The 20,170-nt window shown below is 35.0% G+C and overlaps 1 protein-coding gene across 3 annotated transcripts in view; it reads left to right on the plus strand.

Annotated features, from left to right (window-relative positions):
* CNBD1 (cyclic nucleotide binding domain containing 1) overlaps positions 1–20,170 on the plus strand; it is a 442,802-nt gene that overhangs the window by 312,586 nt on the left and 110,046 nt on the right. For all 3 annotated transcript variants that reach the window (XM_058668395.1, XM_058668394.1, XM_058668393.1), the window contains 2 exons: positions 17,530–17,655; positions 18,621–18,753. In XM_058668395.1, the coding sequence (XP_058524378.1) occupies positions 17,530–17,655; positions 18,621–18,753 (259 nt within the window). The remainder of the gene's footprint in view (positions 1–17,529; positions 17,656–18,620; positions 18,754–20,170) is intronic.

Consider the following 20,170-nt stretch of genomic DNA (forward strand, 5'->3'; position numbering starts at 1 on the left):
TGTGTGGCATATTTGGTAACTGAGAGATTAACATGACTAAATCACTGAAAAAAGAAAATATGATAGTTTGAGATAATGGAGGAGTATGTCTTTTAAGGAGGGGAGAGATAGGAGATTTATTATGAAGGGTCTTTAAAGCTAAGTGAAGCATTTGTCTCAAGAAAAATGCTAAGCCAATTAATGAGATGTCTGTATCAGAATCACATTCTTTGATTCTTGTTATATGTTTTCTTTTATTTGTATTTATGCAACATTGCTAGATTATCAAGTCAATGAAAACACAGGTATCTTTCTGGAACTCTGAATATTTACCATGTAGCTAATATCAAATTTGGTTAAAATCGAAACTTGGAATTCCATCCTGGATTTATGTGACCAAAATGTTAACAGAACCAGTGTCAAAGGAATCAATTAAAAACACTTTTAAACAATTTAAGTCGAAGTCAAAGAAAACCTAGCAAAACTCTGAGGTTCTAGAAAAATGAAAAGTAGAGAGAATGAAAAATTTTGTAGGCTTACTTGCTTTCTTTACTATAATTGTTCTCACTACAAAGGCCAAGCATTCATGGTAGAACTTCTGCCAACCTCAATACAGCTATTGAAATAATACATTTAGAGAGAACAGGAAATGCCATGGTACGGTCCTGTGAAGCCAGTGGAGCTACAGTGAACCAAGCGAGGACTGACATTTCCATTTCTATTGTACGTTCTGTGTGTTTGATGCCATGAGGTAATTTAATGTACTAACATTATAATGTCGCTTTCTCAATTTTAGGGATGCATTTTTCCCAACCAGCAAATTTGGAAAATTATTTTTTATTAAGCACTGTAGTAATTGAATTTAAAAAATTCAAATATTTGACCTGAGAACTTTTCGTGTTATTCTGTAGCAAGTTAGCTCATTAATTTTGAATATAAAAGAGTAGACTTCATTAATTGCATATTATATTTTAGCCAGAAGGATTTTTTGGTGGCACTTATCAAATTAGTATCTCAATAATAATGCTACTTAATGTCAACCTCCAAACTCTTGTAAACACTGTGGTGATAATGTATTATTCAGATCACTTAAAGATCTGGCAACCAGATCAACACATATGCTTATGTGCACATATCTATGTATACACATAGATTCATTCACACTGTTGTTTGACAATAGTGTGAGAAAACTTCGGAATCTCTCAGTTTGCTTTTCCTTGACAGAAAAAAAAATATATATATAAGGAATTCTTACTATATGAACAAAGGATTAGTTCAGAGTTGATCTTGGCAGTGAGATCAAAAGCAATTTCACTGTCTCTTACAGTGGACAGGGAAATGTGATAAAATGAAGGAACTGATATTATGTCTCAAAGACAATTAATTTTTAGAAAGTGTAAATGAGAGGTTGTTTTGTTCCTAAGATGAGACCTTTGTGCTTGTGAATTAGAAAGCAAAATACCAAATCCATGGTCTTTTGCCAAATGGATGTTTATGACGTAGACGGAAGCCACGCACAGAATTGGAAAAATTGTCACATCTGTTAGAAAAAGAAAAAGACTAAAATACCTACTTTGTGAACCAGTGTTTGTTTTAAGTGAGATTTTTATGCGAGGGGAATAAAGCTCTGATATTATCTATAGCTCATGTTAATGTTTCTGTTTTCAATTCTTTCCTCTGTTGAATTTTTATATTCACATTTCCACTATATCTTTCCAGCATATTATGACAACTTCCTGCTCTGCATACAGCTTATAAACTATTTGTGCATTTTTGACATTGTTACTGGAGTGACTTTTGTAAAAGCAAAGTATGTATTCTATAGCACCTTTACATAACATGCTGCAGTCATTCTCAATCACAAGGTAGAACTCAAACTCCTTTGCCAGGGCTTTGGGGGCCTTTTGTAGGTGTGTTTAGCTCCCAGTGTATCAGTTTTGCTAGATAGGAAAAGATACTTACAATTCACTGTAAGTTTATGTTGTCTGCATGGCTTTTTATGTTTTGTTCACTGTTCCTGAAATAGCATGTCTGGTTGGGGTATATTAGCTGTCTCTTGTACATTCTTAGCAAATCAATATTCACTCTGTGAAGACCTTCTCTCACATTTCCGTGATACACCGTATCAGTGCCCCTAGGTTGTGCAGCTTTCCTGATGTGGCTTACCATTTTTCATAGTTCTCAGTTTTAGTTTTCATTTGACAGTAAATTTGCTGAAGCCAGTCTATGTGTTATTCCTTACATTCTCTGCCCGTAAGTGGTAACTGCCATACTTACACAAGTCATTTAACTGAATTAGCTATTTGCAAAAAAAGCACTATCTTCATCTGTTAGCAAAAATAATTCAGTCTTTTATATTGGACCCTAGGGTCTGAGAACTACTGTTTTTATTGTGAAATGGCCTTCATAATAAATTTGAGAAAATTCATTATCTTCATATCATATCTTCTACCCTTCCATGCACATTTATTTTTCTATGCCTCAGTGGATGCAATTTTTATTCTTCTCTTTTGTTACAGAATCCAAGGAATTCCTTATTAACATTTACATTATACATATCATAACCAGCAGATACTTGATATTCCAAAATCTAGGAAAATTAGAATTTCTAGCTGAAGTTATTGTTTTTGCTACTATTCTACTATTTTTGCTGGGAATCAGATATTAAAGAAATAACCCTATCATGTGTTTTTGGTTTTATTAATAGTATGTTCAGTAAAAAGAAAAAAAAAGAAAGAAAAGGCCACATTTAAAATATTTACCAGTTTTAAAAAACAGTGGCAGGAATAAGTGAAAAATTCCCTTTGGTTACTATGGGTAGAGTGGGGAGGGTTTGGGTGTGTGGCAGGGAAGGAAAACAGTGAAGCTCTAAAACCCATCTACAACAAAAACATTTGCTGTTAAGGCAGTGTTGTGTCCATGAAAAATACATAGGCTGTGGGTTCGGGTTATATACTTGGATGTGAAGTGGATAGGACTTGTCCTTTATAGATTGGACTTGAGAGAGAAATTGGTCATTTCTGTAATTTTGGACAGAGTACATTGGTGAATGCTAAAATGACTTATATGGGCTAAGATAGCAGGAAATGTGGAAGGGAAATTTAGAATTCTAATTTACCCATAATAGATTTGAGATCTTAGGACACCAATTGTGATACCAAGTGAGCAAGCTGACTGTTTAAAATCTGAGTTTATAGCTTAGAAGTGTCATAGTAGTGATTTGTGTCATGAGCGTATTTAAGCTTTTTTTTTTTTTTTCTAATATTGGACCTTTTTTTAAACAGCAATGATCATTGAAAAGTAAGCCAATGAAAGGTATCCCATTTTTTCGCATCTAGAGATTAACTCAGCTGCCTTGTTTGTTTGTTTATTTTGTGTTGTTTTTTGCAGGATAAAATTTGTTTTAATTCCTGATTCTAGATTCAGCCTGGCTCATGTGTGGCTGCTTGGGGCAGTTGGGTTAATCTTCCTTCTTTTGGCTCCTCTCCGCTCTGCTCCTCTCCTTTCCTGCCCTCTCTTCCTCTCCCCTCCTCTCCCAAACAGATACATGCTTTAAAAATTTAACTTTTGTTGATGTGAATTATGATCCTTGACCCAGTTTTAAAAGGCATTGATTCTAATCATGAGAGCTCCAACCCCCTGGCTTAGTCAACTCCAAAGTCCCTATTTCTAATATCACCTAAGGGTTAGTATCTCAGTGCATGAATTATTGAAAGATGTATACATTCAATCAGCTGCTGCTTCCAGAAGTTTTGGTCAACTTCATATTTCTAGTTTTCTAATTCTAGTTTCATCTGAATGGAGTCTTGCTTGCATATGTAATTTTTTATATTTGACATTTTGTACTAGACTTGGTATTTGTAAAGTACTAGTACATTCCTGGCATTGAATATATCAGTAGTTGTCACAATTAATTACTGAGAAGCCGCTAACCATATGAAAATACTACAGCTAAATCATCCATTAAATTGCTTGCAGACATCTGGGTGGTCTCTAAAGCAGAAAACTTTGATGTGTAAGTCTTTCTGTAACAGATGTTTTTATTTTCCTTAAGAAAATACCAGGAATTGTCGAATCATTGACAAAATGTCTATTTAACGTTTTGTGAAGCTGCCAAACCATTGCTCAAATATGTTGTAATATTAAATGTAAATTATAAAATAGCATTCTTAAATTAGAATCTAACAATCTAGCATTGGTAAACTATTTATAATAATAACATGTAAAATGTTGACTGTGCCAGGCTGTTAAAAAGTTCCTGGGAATGTGTAAAACTACATAGATTTCCAAAAAAATTTGTATCCAAATAAACATCTTTTAATTCAACTTTTCCATAAAATTTTAAGTTTCCTTCTAGCGCCAGTTGAGACTATTAAGTAAATAAATTTAATGCTTAAGTCATAAGACTGATGATAATATTGGCAATAAGGAAGGTAATGAGTAATAACAATAGTTAATATGTACTTACATAAAGCTAAGAGAAATGAACGATTTTAAAGATTTTTTGAAAATTATTTATTTTAATTAGGAAGACAGATTTGAGAGAGAAAGAGAGACAAAGATTTTCCATCTTTTGATTCACTTTCCAAAAGCCAGAACTGAACATATTTGAGACCAGGAACCAGGCGCTTCCTCCTGATCTTCCATGCATGTGCAGGGTCCCAAGGCTTTGGGCCGTCCTCCACTGCTTTCCCAGGGCACACGCAGGGAGCTGGATGGGAAACAGAGCAACTGGGGCATTAACCTGCACCCATATCGGACACCTGTACTTGTGGGAGGATAATTAGCCAGTCGAGCGAATGTGCTAGTTTCATGAAAGCTTTTTTTTAAACAATAATTCAAGTCATTTTGAAATTAAGACTGGAACCACTTTCTAAGGTAATGTGATTAGTACATGATGAATTAGGTTTAGCCGACTCTTGCTCTGACATTCTGTGTTGGAGTGCCACTTTGTGTCATGGCTACTGACATGCTTGCTGAGAGCCAGGGAGTGATAATCTGTATGCTTGAGCCCATGCAATTCTGGATTCCTGACTTTAGCTTGGTTAAGCCCTAGCTATGAAAGGCTTTTCGGGAGGGAAAAAGTGAATGCAAGATATGACATGTGCGGATTATAATAGAAAAAATATAAGAGAATATTTTGGATCTGCGAATGAACCCAAAGATAGGTAAAGAGAATAGAGTATGTGGCATTTGAGGCTTAAAATGTTTTAGGTTTTTCGGAACATTATTGAAATTTTGTATTTTGATATGTGCCCAAAATAGCACATAATACAGTAATCTATATGTGACAAAATGTAGAAAAACAAAATACCTAATATTGTGTGTCATATAAAAAAATAATTTAGGGAAATAATAAAGGTTATACTCTGTATAAGGTGTTTTTACAATTCTTCTATTATAAAGGCAGTAAATGAGAGATGTTTGCTAGTAAATTTTAAGTGTGTTTTTCAATGCTTTAATAATAACATCACAATGTTGGGTGAGCCTGCTGCCCGCCACCCAGCCTCCAGGCCCGCGAGAGACAAACAGACGGACAGGGGTTCTGTCTAAGCAGTTCCCATTTATTAGGGAAATTCAGATTCTTATATAGGGTAAGGGATAGCCTCAGGCCAGGAATTTTGGGAATTCCAGGAGGGGAGAAACTAGGAGTCAATTACTAGAATGACTGCAGAAGCCACCTCCCATAGGCCAGGGGTAGGTGAGTGAGATGGCCCTGGTCAATCAGTATTTCCTTGGAGCTACGTGACTCCTGCCCTGGTTCACGCCCAGGGCTCTGTCCTTGGCCGCCGTCTTGCCCATCAGTGACCTGGACTGTTAGTCACTATCTTATTGACTTAGTAACCTCTTTGCCCCTGAGCCCAACACAATGTAAGAGGACTTAAGATGTAAGCACTAACATATGTATTTCATTTCTAAAACATATATATATATATTAGAATAAAAGCCTTTCACAATCTTCAAAAATAGTCCCCAATATATTTTTTTAAAGACTGTTCTTTGTGCTGCTAAATTTATATTTGGTTATCAAAATATGTTGAGATTTGCTACTCAAGTTCAAAACCGTGAGACAGAAACTCCCTTGGTATGGCAGGGACTTGTGTGGCATGGACTCAGGCATTTGGGTCATCCTCTCCTTCTTTTCAGGCACATTAGCAGCGAGCTAATTGGAAGTAGAACAGTCTGTAATTGAGGCTCAACTTATAGGATGCCACTGTCTTGGGTGACAGCTTAACTCATCATGTCACAATACCCGGCTGATACATTCAGGATTTTTAATGAAGTTTTGAAATATGTTTTTCTAGTTGTTTTTAATAAAACTGAGTATTGTCTCAGTTGTACTTTGTTGATTTATTCCTGTCTTTGCATTTTAAGTAATTTTACTATCAAATTTGACTTTTTCTTTGAATCGGAAACAATTTATATAGTAAATATTTCAAAGTTAGTGGTACCACTGAAATTCTAATCACTACTTTTTTGTTGTCAGCTCATGAAAAGTTTGTCATTTATATTTAGTTTCGTTATACTTGCTTTCTCATTCATGGCAGCATATGTGATGACAATGATAGTAATTAATGAATGGTTTTCCAGAAGTTTGACAGCTACACTCAGTTACAGCTCTTGTAACAAATGGAGTTTAAAGATGGTGATATTGATCATCTTAACCCTGGAGAAGCTTCAGCCAGTGTGTATGTGCAAGATTTTAACAGGAAGTCTAAACAAGTAAATGAAATGTAATAATATGGTCTATGGAAATAAGTTTCTTCAATATTATTTTACTTAGCTATAAAGTACTATTTGTTTTAAGTATAACAGGAGAAAAGCTAGCATTTGAAAAAGTTTAGAAGGTAAAAAGTTACATAAGGTAACTTAAAGATGGTATTATCAAATATTTTTATTGCTAATTTAGGCCAAGTATAATGCATAAAATGTCTGTGGGAGTCCTAAAGTTTTGTTTTTTTTTTTTTTTCTCCTTTCCAATGAGTTGCTTTAAATCCAGGTGATAGAGAATTTCAAGATCAGAGACTACAGAGCAGCCTCTGGTAGGATGCTCACCGGGCTTACTTGCCATGTGCAGCTAAGAATGGCTGGATGAAAACAATTTAGGAGACAGTGAGCTACCATACAGTGGTGGGATTTTTTCCCCCCATTTTTTACAAAAGTTTATTTGTAAATGTACAACAGACTCTAAGGTGATACTTCATTCTAACTATGGGCAGCTAAAAATGTTCTGGCCACAACGCTAGATGTTCAGACACGTGTGGGGTCGAGGGCAGCATCACTCCAGGCACAAGGAGCAGAACCGGCACCCATATGGGAGCCCGGCACATTCCACTTGAGGACTTTAGCTGCTAGGCCACCGCGCCAGGCTGAGCAGCTTATTTTTGCCAGATTCCTTAATTCTACCTGTTCTCAGGGGCCCCTCACCATGGCCTTCACTTTCAGATCCTTGAGTTCCTTCTGGTTTCCTTTCTGTTTATGCTTGAAAGCCTTCTCATCGTCATCTGTTTCCTCGGCCTGCTTCTTGGGTTGTTTCAGGGGCTTCTTTTTGCCACCCTCCCAGCTGGACATGTCACCTGCCACCCCTCCCCCAGACCCTACATTTTTGTATTTCTTACCACTCATTCAACGACTCACCCAGAACAACTTCTAGATCTGTAAACCATTGTAGGTGTTTCAGCAGTTTATATCTATACCATGTGTTCACTATGCATTTCTCTTTAGCACTCCCACACATATTGCTATACTACATCTGCTACAGTACAGTATTCAGTACAATAACAGACTCTACAAGGCTGTAATCTGGGAACAGCTGGCTCTCTTGATTAACCTGATGATTGCAGCAGGATTTATCATCAGGTAATTCTATACATTCCATAATGTTTACACAAGAATGAAATCACTCAGTGAGCTGCTTCTCTTTGACTATCCCCATCATGAAGTGATACATGACAGTAAGGGAAACATCATGTCATAAGTGTTTCCTGAGTTCTCAGACCACAGAGCAATCTCACATGAATAGTGACCTGATGGCTCATTCTTGGCAAACTTTCCCACTGAGTAAATATGCGGAGAAAAAGAAAGCATTTCAAGAAAGGAAGGATTTTCAAAGAGAGCTGGAAGAGGACCTGCAGGCTAACAATAAGTAAAGTCTATTTCAATGGTGTCTAGCTTAAGAATGGTATAATAAAAACTAATTCTCTTATTATTGGTGTGATAATTTTTGTGATAGTATTTGTTATAATGAGTAATGCTTAAAAGAGGAAATGAAATCTTATGTGGATCTCCTCCCAGAAAAGTGTCATTCTCCCCTTTCTTGGCGGTGGATTTGCATCAACATGCTGTTGTTCTCTGCATAAATACACATGTACAGTGATCCCTTAGAAAGTTCATATAAATGGAATTGTAAGCTATGCTAATTTTGATGGAAGCAGATTTTGTGAAAAATGCATAGTTTTCTTCATATGACACCTCTCCTGTGAGCCCTTTAAAACGCCTCTGTAAAAGTATGGTGTTGATAATTTCATTTTTGCAAAGATGCAGTTATCTTGCTACCCTTATTTTTTGTCATTTTGAAGATTCATATGGGAAAAATAAATCTGATCTGTTTCAGAAATTATCTGTTGGAGTAACAAATGAATTACAGTAGCCCCCACACTTAGCTGACACTTGACCTTTTAAAACTATTTTCCATCATTGCATTTATTTACCGATTGATGAATTTCTGGTTACCTTCTCTGCGTTGAGGTTAGTGTCATAGACAGGTTTGAGAGTCGGAAGAGTTTCATTTGACCTTTTCAGCTTTCCATGGTTTAGGAGAAGTCACAATAAAATGATCTTATTTCTAGTTACATTTTAGAGATCCATTTTTTAGAGTCTGTTGTGTTGACTAAGAAAACTGTTGATTATCTAATCTTGAATACATTCAGTATGACTTATGCATCTATACTTCGAAGTGGGAAGGATGATCTAGTGATATTCAGCAGAGCACAGTCTCTACGTAGGCTTACCTTTCTTAATCCAACAAATGATTGATAGTCATCAAGAGAATACATATTTGAAGATTTTCTATAGAAGCAAGAACAACATGTTGGAGTAGAAAGACTTAGTGCTATGATATCTGAGACCAAAGCTTAGTCGTGTTATTTGTAAACTACAGGAGTCACTTCATAACCTTTTGAACTGAAGTTAGGCTATGTCTTGTATTCCAAACGCTTGCAGAAAAAGTAAATACAGACAACTTATAGAGACCACTGTTGCAAGGGGAAGAATCTGATCAGGGAAGGAAGTATGTGATTGAGAATGGCCCACAGGCAATAGGATATAGATGGAACAGCAAGTGAACTCCCCTGAGTGTTAACAACTTACTACATAGTAACTTTTATTTATGACCAATGGCCTAAGCAAATGATACCTGTGCCTGAAAAATGCAAAGGAGTGATCACAATTACTTTGGGGAATTATCAGAGAAATAAATATACAGGCTTTTAAAATAACTTATTTCTATCATGTAATTCATAGAATTGAGAGTTCTTTGATTATAATTATTTAATTTTTATTGGAAAGTCACTTATACAGTGAGGAAGAGACGAGAGACAGAGAGGAAGATCGTATGTCTGCTGATTCACTTCCCTGAAGCAGGGCGCCAAGGCTTTGGGCTGACCTTGACTGCTTTCCCAGGCCACAGGCAGGGGAATGGATGGAAAGCAGGGCCACCAGGATGTGAACTGATGCCCATATGGGATCCCTGAGTGTGCAAGATGAGGACTTTAGCCACTAGGCTACCGCATTGAGAATTTTTTCCTCAATCTGTGAACACCATTAACTTTTAAAAATAAGGAATAGTAAAATGAGCATCTATCAGACTTCTCCTTGATCGGAAAGCTAATTTTTGTTTTGTACATGATGCAGAGCAAACAGCTGAAAGTGGAGTAGTAAGCCACTGTAGATCTGAAGCCTGCCTGCCTACCTTCCCGATGGCGCTATCACGTAGCAGCTGCATGAACTTAGCTTTATGCTTAGTTTTTTTTGTCACTTTTAAGGTAGTACTAGCACCAAAGCTGCCTAGAGTTATTTTAATGAGATAACATACAAGTTCTGAGCAGGATGACTGATAACTAAAGAGCATTTTATGTCTTTTTCGTCTGAGGGGGTAGCCAAAATTTATTCAAAAATCATAACACAACATTTTGCTGTACAATTTTAAAGGTGAAAATAATTTGTTACCAGATTCTGTTACATTGTGCCACAGAGATAACCACTATGCTGCATTTGTCCTCTTACAAATTTGGTGTATTTTTTTTTCACTTTTCAGATAATAATTTGTGTTTAATGTTTGTTTTTCATGATAAATACTATAGGATTTATGTATATACGTAAATGCCTGTGGTGTTATGATATAGTCAATCATTACAAAGGCAATTTAAAATCAGCCAAATTGTATCCACGAACAAGTGAGGAAAGAAGTAATTATTTGAACAACTACAGACTTTGGTAAAATGGATAATGGAATATTTAACATGGAATTAGAAGAAGCTTATTTGTGGGAAAAAGCTGGTGAAATGTTTGTAGTTTTCAATGACATGAGTTTTCCATGAACTTTTATAACTTCTTCCCTGGACTTGTGGGTTCCGGACAGATCTGATGACCAGCTATGGGGACTTGAGCATTAAATGAGCCTTACCCAGTCCAGGCTGATATGTGCACTGATCCAAAGAAAATGATGCATAATTGCCAATAGCGTATTTCTTCTTCATTAAAGCTATCATGCCTTCTTTGAGCTATTAATTTTAAGTGCCAGCCTTATGTCTTGCTCATCTAAAGACCAGTAAACTTGAAAACAAGGAAAATCTTTGTATTTGCTTCTGTACAGCATTTTTTTAAAAAAAATTTTTTCTAGCACTACAAATCTTCAAAGTTTTCTTCTCAAACTCTTGATGGCTTCTGAAGACACATAGTGATAAATTCTTTGAAGTAGGTGTTATGCTTCACTAGAAAATCCTCTAGCAGACTCCCTCCTTTCAGATGTTGTTTTTCCCCTGAGTTATTTGATTCCTCCAAATTGTCAGGACACAAACAACCCGAATATTTTATTCAAATACGCAGTGACATCTCAATTCACTCGACAGTGCTTTTGTAGAAGTGTTTTCTATCATTCCTTACTTTTGGAATAATTCAAAATTAAATCACTAATTATTTGAGATATGCTCAGTTATGTGTATTTCACTGAGTTCTAGAATTGGTTCCACTCCCATTGGAAGGATGTCTTTTCCTGGGTTGTTTTCAAACATTACAAAAATTAATGTAAAATAGACTGGCTTGGTAGATCTTTGATGTAACCGTTAGGATGACACTTGATATACCCATGTTCCATATCGCGTGCCAAGCTTTGAGTTCTGGTTCCATTCTGAGTTACAGCTGCTTGCTATTGTAAGCAAAGGATGAGAGACAACAGATAATGCTCAGGTGCTGGGTCCCTGTTACCGATGTAAGAATTCTAAGCTTCTGTCTTAAGCCTAGCACAACCCTCGGTCTCTTTTGCTTTTAAATAAAATTAAACTGGTAGCTAGTTTTTTTTTTTAATTATTTATTATTTAACTTCAGTAATTACATTGTATTATGTGACACAGTTACATAGATACTTGGGTTCTCCCCACCCCTCGGGGCTAGTTTTGTTTTTAAAGAAAACATATGGTACTCAAGCCTGATGGTTCTTCCAACGAAAAACACTCATTATTATTACTTTCTATGTCAACAATGATGTTTATAATATATAAGCTTTTCATGAAAATCTTGTGTATGTGATATAGTGCTGGCAGAACATTTTCTCTACTTTTAACACCTCTCTTTACCAATCATATATTAAAGAAACTTCTTAGTTTGGAAGCTGATATCCATATATTGAGCCTGATAAAATATACAAGTAATTGATGAGATTATTTGGTCATTACAATGTTCACTGGTACTTTTGTGATAGACAATATTATCATGATAGGTGATGCCTCCTCAAAGAGGAAACAAAAGCGTTATTAAACAAATAATAAAGTCCATGATAGAGTTCAGCTAAAACAATGGTTGTAAATTGTTTTGCTATATATTTCCTTAAAGTTATATCTCACCTAGAAACCATAAGGGGATTGTCAGTGTCTCCTATCATTACCAGAATGATACACCAAAATGCCATCTTGGTAGGGCAATTAAATTTTACTGAGGCTGTTCTGTGCTCCCTGAGTTCATCTGGTTGTTCTCCTTGTGAATAGATTAGGACATGTGGCAAGGCACCAGTATTGTGTGTGTACAGAGGAAGGACATGGGGCAGTCATGGAAAGAGGTCAGCCTGCCCACAAGCCCAGGAGAAGGTTCTGAAGGAGAAGCTGTGTTGAATCTTCTATCTTGGACTTGCAGTGTGCAGACTATGTGAAAGTGAATCATTTTTGGACAAGCTACCCAGTCCTGTGGCATTTTGTTATGGTACCTAGAGCCTTCTAGATTATTTCAGGATGTATATTGTAGAGACAAATTCCAGACATGAAAACTTTCTTTCCAGAGGCAAAGGGGTGAGACGCGCAAGTCTTCCTGGGCCAAATGCCATAAATTCGGCTGCAGGTCATGATTGTTTCTTTTCTCTCTTTTAAAATTTATCTATCTATCTATCTATCTATCTATCTATCTATCTATCTATCTATCTAGAAAGTCAGATATAAAGAGAGGAAGATCGTCTATCTGCTGTTTCACTCCTGAAGTGGTTGCAACTGCCGGAACTGAGCTGATCAAAAGCCAGCACCTTAGAGCCTCTTCAGGGTCTCCCTTCACAGGTGCAGGATTTTCAAGGTTCTGGGCCATCCTCTATTGCTTTCCCAGGCCACAGAGGCAACAGGCAGGGATCTGGATGGGAAGCGCGGCCACCAAGATTAAAACTGGTGCTCATGTGGTATCTCAGACCCGTGCAAGACAAGTACTTTAGCTACTAGGCTACTGGGCTGGGCCCATAAATGATATTTCTTACCAAAGAATTTGCAAGCATGAAAGCTTGGGAATACATAAATTTGGAGAAATATGCAGAAATATGTGTCATCTGGGTGTAATGCTGGTATAAGTTAGAAGTTGCATTTTAGAAAATAGCTTACTTAACATTGTACAAAAACATAGAAATTGTATTATTACGTTTCTATCCTACAGAAATCTTAATGCTCATACATGGCATGAGGAAACATGGATGCTTCCATTGTTTTGTAGATAACTGCTGGAAAATCTGAAAAGTTTGCCAAAAAAAAAAAGAATGAATAAATCATTGGAGCACTCAGAATGAAAATGGACAATGTTATATGCTCATTCCAAAAATGTAGTGTTTATTTTAAAAAATGCTTTCATAATTTGCCTAAGTGGTTATCACCACACTATACTGTTGACATAAAATGATGCTAGAATAAGTTAAAAGTAATATCCCAACAAGAAGGATTATCCTACATTTAACTGAAAACACCATTGTTTATTTAGCATAGAACAGCCCATGAGAGTCCATTGGTTCTTTAGTTATATGCATTTCTTATATACTGAGAACTTAAAGAAGGATTATATAATTATAAATCTCTTAAAGTGTATAGCAAAGGAGCTTGTAGTTCTTTCATGGTAAAAATAGAAAAGGCCAAATGTAAATCAAAGCACATAGTGTGAGTCAAAAGGTAAATATCAAATCATTTCGCTTTGAAAATTAGGCATAGTGATTTCATTTTATATCTAAGCTTTCACAACTGAAATTTCTTTTTAGGTCCACATTACACTCAAAGTAAACTAATGTATGTAGGCAGAAACTGTGCTATTTTGATTATTAAATCAAGAATAATGCTTCCAGTTTTTTTAGAAAAAAATTGCTTCAAGCTACCAAAATGCATCAGCTTTTACAATTTAAATCACATCAGAGCCTTCAATTCATAAATGAATAGGCCATATAATGAATGATGCTAATATGTAAGCAATTTTGCTTTTTTTTTAACTGGAACTACTGATTAAAAAGTGTTAAATACCTGTGTGAAAAGCATAGAAAACATTCATTTCAACATCTACCCTCTGATTTTTTATGACCTTTACATGCCAATTTTAATTGGTTTTGATTACATAAATTATACACTAACAACCCAGATTTGACACTAAACTTCAAACTATATTACAGAAAAAGCTTTTCATCTTTAGTTCTTGATTTCCCTTTCATTGTTGTGCATATGCTGCTTGCACTGGTATGTGTGTGTAGTATAAACTCTAGGTATGGAAGTACAGTTTTACAAGATAGCAGATGGAATGGGTATATCTATTTACTGAATGGTTCATGTCCACATATTGGAAAAGACTCCCTCTCAAAATAAGAAAATTGAAACATCTCAACAATTTTAAATTTAAAAACAAAATGAAAATTAAAAATAGAGTGAGACTAAAAGTAACTTTTCTTGTACATCAATAGTCATTATTAAATGCAACAATAGCTATAACATTATCTGTTTTGCTCAAAATGTTATTTTTTCATCAATTGGTTTAATTTTTGGAAACATATAACTAATTGAATAAGCATTCAGTTTTTCCAGACAAAACACATGAATATGTTGAACTGTGCAAAGGTTATCTATATATATATAGATATAGATATATTCAGTGGGAGCCACTAAAATGTTGCTTGTAAACATATCCTTAAAAGTGAATTTCTTTCTATGTGATTGATTCTTCGGAACTGCAATTGTGGATGTATCACATGGCGGTTTCCAAATGTGTTTTAGTAGCTATGTCCAGGTAATTTCCCATTTATAGAATTTATTTTTCTACAGAGTTGAAGTGTCTCCCCAGTCTCACGAATCTCAATGTTTGCCATCTGTTGTATTAAAAAGTATGGCTTTAATACATTAATTATAATTTTCTGTATTTGTGAGGCTGAGCATGTTTCTTTTACGTGTAGTTATTTTGTTTTCCTCTCCTGTAAATTGTTGGTTAATTCTGTAATTTCTTTTTCTAGAATGTTTGTGTTTATGTGTCCTTAATTAAATCAAAACATAGGTGTTTATTGGACATTTAGATGTTTATTTTAATTAGAGTATATGTTTCTTAAAAAATGACTATTACTTATTACGATTCCGTTTTTGATCTAAAAATATTTAAATTCTACTTTGTTGTTTTTGTTATTGAATTAATAAAACTTGCACAAATCATTTTCTTTTTAAATTCAAGAATACACAGATGCTTAAATATTTTAAGTGTAAGCACTTCTTTTTGAGTTAGAATTCTTACTATTATAAACATATTTCCGATGTCTATTTTGAAGAAATTCCACTTATAATACTAAAATTATTATAGACTGCAGAACAGTGGCCTTTTTATTATCTACAAGTTGAATTCTTTACTTAGTGAAAGATTAAGCCTGTGATTATAATGTAATTAGAAAGAAAATTACTGTAAAACTTAAAAGAAAAAATGAAGGAGGGAGGAAGCAAGGATAGAAAGTTTCACACAAGCTATGTATATGTATATATGTTATCACTTCTCTCTGTATAAATGAAATTTAAAAGTTGTTAGATAATAATGCTATATGTAGTAGCTTTTCAAATTTTATTATTTTTTATTTATTAAGTTTACCAACATTTTTACTTGTTTTACTATACAGTATTATTCTTTTAAAAATCCAACTGAAGTCAATTTGTTTGCAAGTCATATCCACAATTTGTTTTTACCCAATCAATAGTTGTTTTAAGCAAATATAGAACTCTAAGCTTAAAGTTGTTTTTCTTCAGCATTCTTTTTTTTTTTTAGATTTATTTATTTTTATTACAAAGTCAGATATACAGAAAGGAGGAGAGACAGAGAGGAAGATCTTCTATTCGATGGTTCACTACCCAGGCGACTGGAGCTGAGCCAATCCATGGCCAGGAGCCAGGAGCTCTTCCAGGTCTCTGACACAGGTGCAGATCCCAAGCTTTGGGCTGTCCTCCACTGCTTTCCCAGGCCACAAGCAGGGAGCTGGATGGGAAGCAGAGCTGCCGGGATTAGAACCGGCACCCATATGGGATCCTGGGGCGTTCAAGGCGAGGACTTTAACCACTACACTATGGCGCCGCGCCCTTCAGCATTCATTTTTAAGATGGTTGTTTACGTTTTTACGAGTCATACAGATGCAGACCCACCATTTAGCAGTTCACTTCTGAAGTGTGTGCAGCACCAGGGATTCTGATGGTGAACCTCAGGAGCTAGGAACTCAGACCAGATTGCCTATGTGGGTGATAGATTCCCAACAACTTGAACCATCACCCTAGTTATCCAAGGTTTATATTAGTAGGAAGACATAAGAAGCAACAGAGCTACACTCAGACACCAGGCACTCAGATATTGTACATGTAAATGTCAATTTGGTGGCTTAGTTCTTCTCCCCTGAATTTACATAGAGAATCTGAAATTTGCATCTTTCTGGATGTTATAATTTTGCAGAATGTATGTTTGGCTTTATCTTAGTTTTGCAGATTTGATTCTTACAGTATATTTCATCTTGTACTCTGCATGTGTACTAAAGGTAAACCTAGATTCCTGGTTTTGTGACTATTCTGCCTATTTCTATAGCTAGAAGAAAGGCTTACATGTGGTTTTTATAGGTTAGTAGGTAGTTTTTTTATGGTTTCTATTCCACATGTGAGACAATCTCCTAATTTCCTGGGTCTTAGGCAAGAGAGAAAAACACACATTCTTCAGTTCATATTGTTGTGAGTCATATCCTGATCCTACACATATGAAAAATCTGGTTGCATAACACTGAATCATTTTAGATTCTCTTCTGATTAATATTTTAGATTTCGTCTTTCTATCTGGACACAGAAATTGAAATCCATTTACATAATTAGTAAAGAAAAATATTCATCCTTTCTATAGAATTAAAGTAGAAAAATGGAAGTCCTCCCAAGTCACCTTGGTTAGCCATACAGATCTGATATTTCCCAAATATAGCTCAAGTTTTTCCAAGACAAACATAAATGTAAATTCTCTATGTGGCTATAAATAGTCTTTTTATAACTTCATTATTTAGAGTATGTATTCTAATGTAATATTTTTCACAGTTAATACTTGCCATCCACATACTAATTTAGGGGCTTTATATGAATATGTGCATATTTAATGATACAAGCACTAACATTATTCTTACGTTTCTTACTGCTGCCAATACCATGAGGAAAATAAAACAGTTCCTGTGTCTAGTATACTACTTTTTTCTGTCCACAAATATTTAATGAATGCTGACTTATTGTGAGCATTATCTTAGGTCCCATGCTATTAGAGAATAAAACCGAACTTTTCTCACGTTTCCTTCATGCTTACGATGAAGGGGATCCTTCCCTTCCTTGGGGAAGTGATATGTCAGAAAAGGTATGATCCATCCTTACAAAGACTATTTCGAACCTTTCTTTCCTAGAGTTTGGGTTTGCCTTTCAATGTCTTTTGTAGATGCACTATTACTAACACTCTCATAGGGCTTTTTTAATGTTAATGAGTGATAATGAAGTTCGTTTTGTCTCCACTTTTTGACAGCTTGGTCAGTGGAGCACCTTTGGATCCCTGGATATGGAATTAGAAACACAACCTTTCACAGTGGTGACAGAAGAGGAGTGTGAAATCCTTAAAATCTCTGCTAAGGAATACGAAAAATTAAAATTGGTAAGACCATATATAACCTCTATATTCCTACAACATAAATATAAATTTAGTCTTCATTTTTCCTGTTGAGAACAATGTCCACATTGTTTTTAGGGTTTAAATTCAATTTTACCTTTAAATTATAAGAATGTGGCTTTTATAATACAAGTATCTACTGGCAGTGGGCATCTGAGATAGAAACAAATATCTTAATGGATATAACCTATACATATTTTTGAGTGTCCTTTGATTCCTTGTAAATTTCCAACTCCCTAGTCAATGAATTTATTCAGAAGATACATGTGTTGGATTTGAACAATATTTCATTTACCAGGAATATTTGATAATCCATAGACAGAAGCATTATTGCTTTCTAAAATCCATAATTTCCTTAGAGGAAAACATTTGCTTTAAATTACTTAACATGTGCATCATCAACATTCAGAGCTACATTTACAGGTAATCACAACTGAATTCTGACTTCCTATTTGTTCTCCTTTACTATAGTTAATGAAGTTAAATTTGAACAGTTTGTTTTCTCACTCAAACCCGGTCAACCCTCTCTCTCAGTTCTCCTTCCCTGACTGAAAGAGGAAGTCTATAAATGAGGGGACTGGGAGGCTCTATGGTCCTGTTACTCCAGCATTTTTTCTTTTAATAAAGGATTTACTTACTTGTTCGGTCATTTATGTTCTTATTGAAAGGGCAAGGGAGCAGAGAAAGAGGGAGATATGGATGGAGGAGAGAAGGAGAGAAGGAAGAAAGACAGAAATGAAGGAACGAAGGAAGGAAGGGAGGGAGGAAAGAAAGAAAGAAAAGAAAGAAAAGAAAGAAAAGAATTAAAGAAAGAAATTGCTATTTTCTGGTTGACTCCAAATGTTCAAAACAGTCAGGGATCAGGGATAAGTCTGGCTCAAGGAAGGATGTATTTGAATTTTTATGCAGGTTACTTAGTTTCAGAAATTTGATAATGAATTTATTTTCAGGAAAAGATAAAACAGGACAACATAAGGAAGTTTAAGCTAATCCATAATTGTCCATATTATGAAGAGTGGCCTACTTTATCCATAAATGAACTAGTTATGCTCATTAAATGGAAAAAATTTCCTCCAGGTCATGGTGAGTTTACTGCAATTTTAGATCATTTTATTTATATAACCCAATATTAATGGAATTTGTAATTCTTCATAGTTTTAGAATTTTCAATATTTATTCATATGTGCATTCTGTAACATATTTAAAATAATTTTTGTTTGTTTTTTAGTTAAAAATTATACTATAATTACTGAAACAGTGATTCCAGAACCATCCTTTCTTTTACATATTTCCATGGACCCCTATACTTACTTCTCCTATCCTACCCTGACAGTCACAATAAGGACCAATCTGGGAAAGAAGAAATATGCCCAAAGCTTACAACCATTCTCTTCCAGTCCCCTGCTTGTGCAATTATTCAAACAACACATTTGCTCATGCACTTGAACTACACATTTTCAGTAGATAATATCAAAACTATAGATTAAGCATCTTTTATCCAAAATTCTTGGATCTAGATGTATTTTAGATTCATACTTTTTGTAAATATTAGCATACAATGAGATAACCAGAGCATTAGGACTAAAGTGTAAACATGAATTCATTTTGGTTTCATGTAAGTATAGCACATAAGACTTAGAGGAATTTTACACAGTATTTTAGTGTACTACTTAGACTGTGACTTCTCAGGTTAGATGCCGAGTTTTCTACTTGTGGCTGTCGTGTTAAACATTTTCATAGCATTTCAGGTTTTTTTTTTAGATTTTATCTTTGGATTTAGGGATGCTCAATTAGTGCAGATAAATAGAGGCTTGATAACAGGAAGCAGCTGTGACACATCAAATTTTCAACATTCATCCTGGCAAAGATGTTTGAATTTCTTGGGTTTTGTGTACACAAAAATATCACTGGCATTGAAGGCATTGAATCACATGGTGTAATTTGTCTGTTCTTGAGAACCAACTTAGCAAGTGACGCCAACGCAGGAGAACTAGGTGAGGGTTAGTGAAAGCTTCAGGTTTTCTTCAGTAAGACACCACTATTTCCTCACAAAAGACAGCCTCAAGCACAAAAGAGGATTAAAACTTACCTTTTTCTATTCGGGTAGATCAGTAAAAGGGCTGCTATCTAAGTTACAAAGGAAGAGAAAATAGGTGACAAATTCTTTCGCTTTAAGACTATGAAGAGGTCATTGTAGCATACATGGTCTAAATTACATGTGAGATTATAGTTCTGAGAAGAATGGATCTCTGTTAGGGTTATAGGAGGAGACTATTATAATAAAAATATGGTGAAGTTATGGAATCTGACTTGAATATTCTTTCAGCAAATCAATGTAAATTAGGAATATTGAGGCTCAGCTTTGCACAGTGTACAGAATTTGTAATTAGAAGCAAATACTTTTAGAAGAAAGTTTATATTTCAAGAAACCAGGATACCTGAATATTTGAGAATTGTGAACATTTATCCCAGATGTTTCTAATTCTCCTGTTTTAAATTT

This window comes from Ochotona princeps, chromosome 9 (assembly GCF_030435755.1).
Source record: "Ochotona princeps isolate mOchPri1 chromosome 9, mOchPri1.hap1, whole genome shotgun sequence".
NCBI lineage: Eukaryota > Metazoa > Chordata > Mammalia > Lagomorpha > Ochotonidae > Ochotona > Ochotona princeps.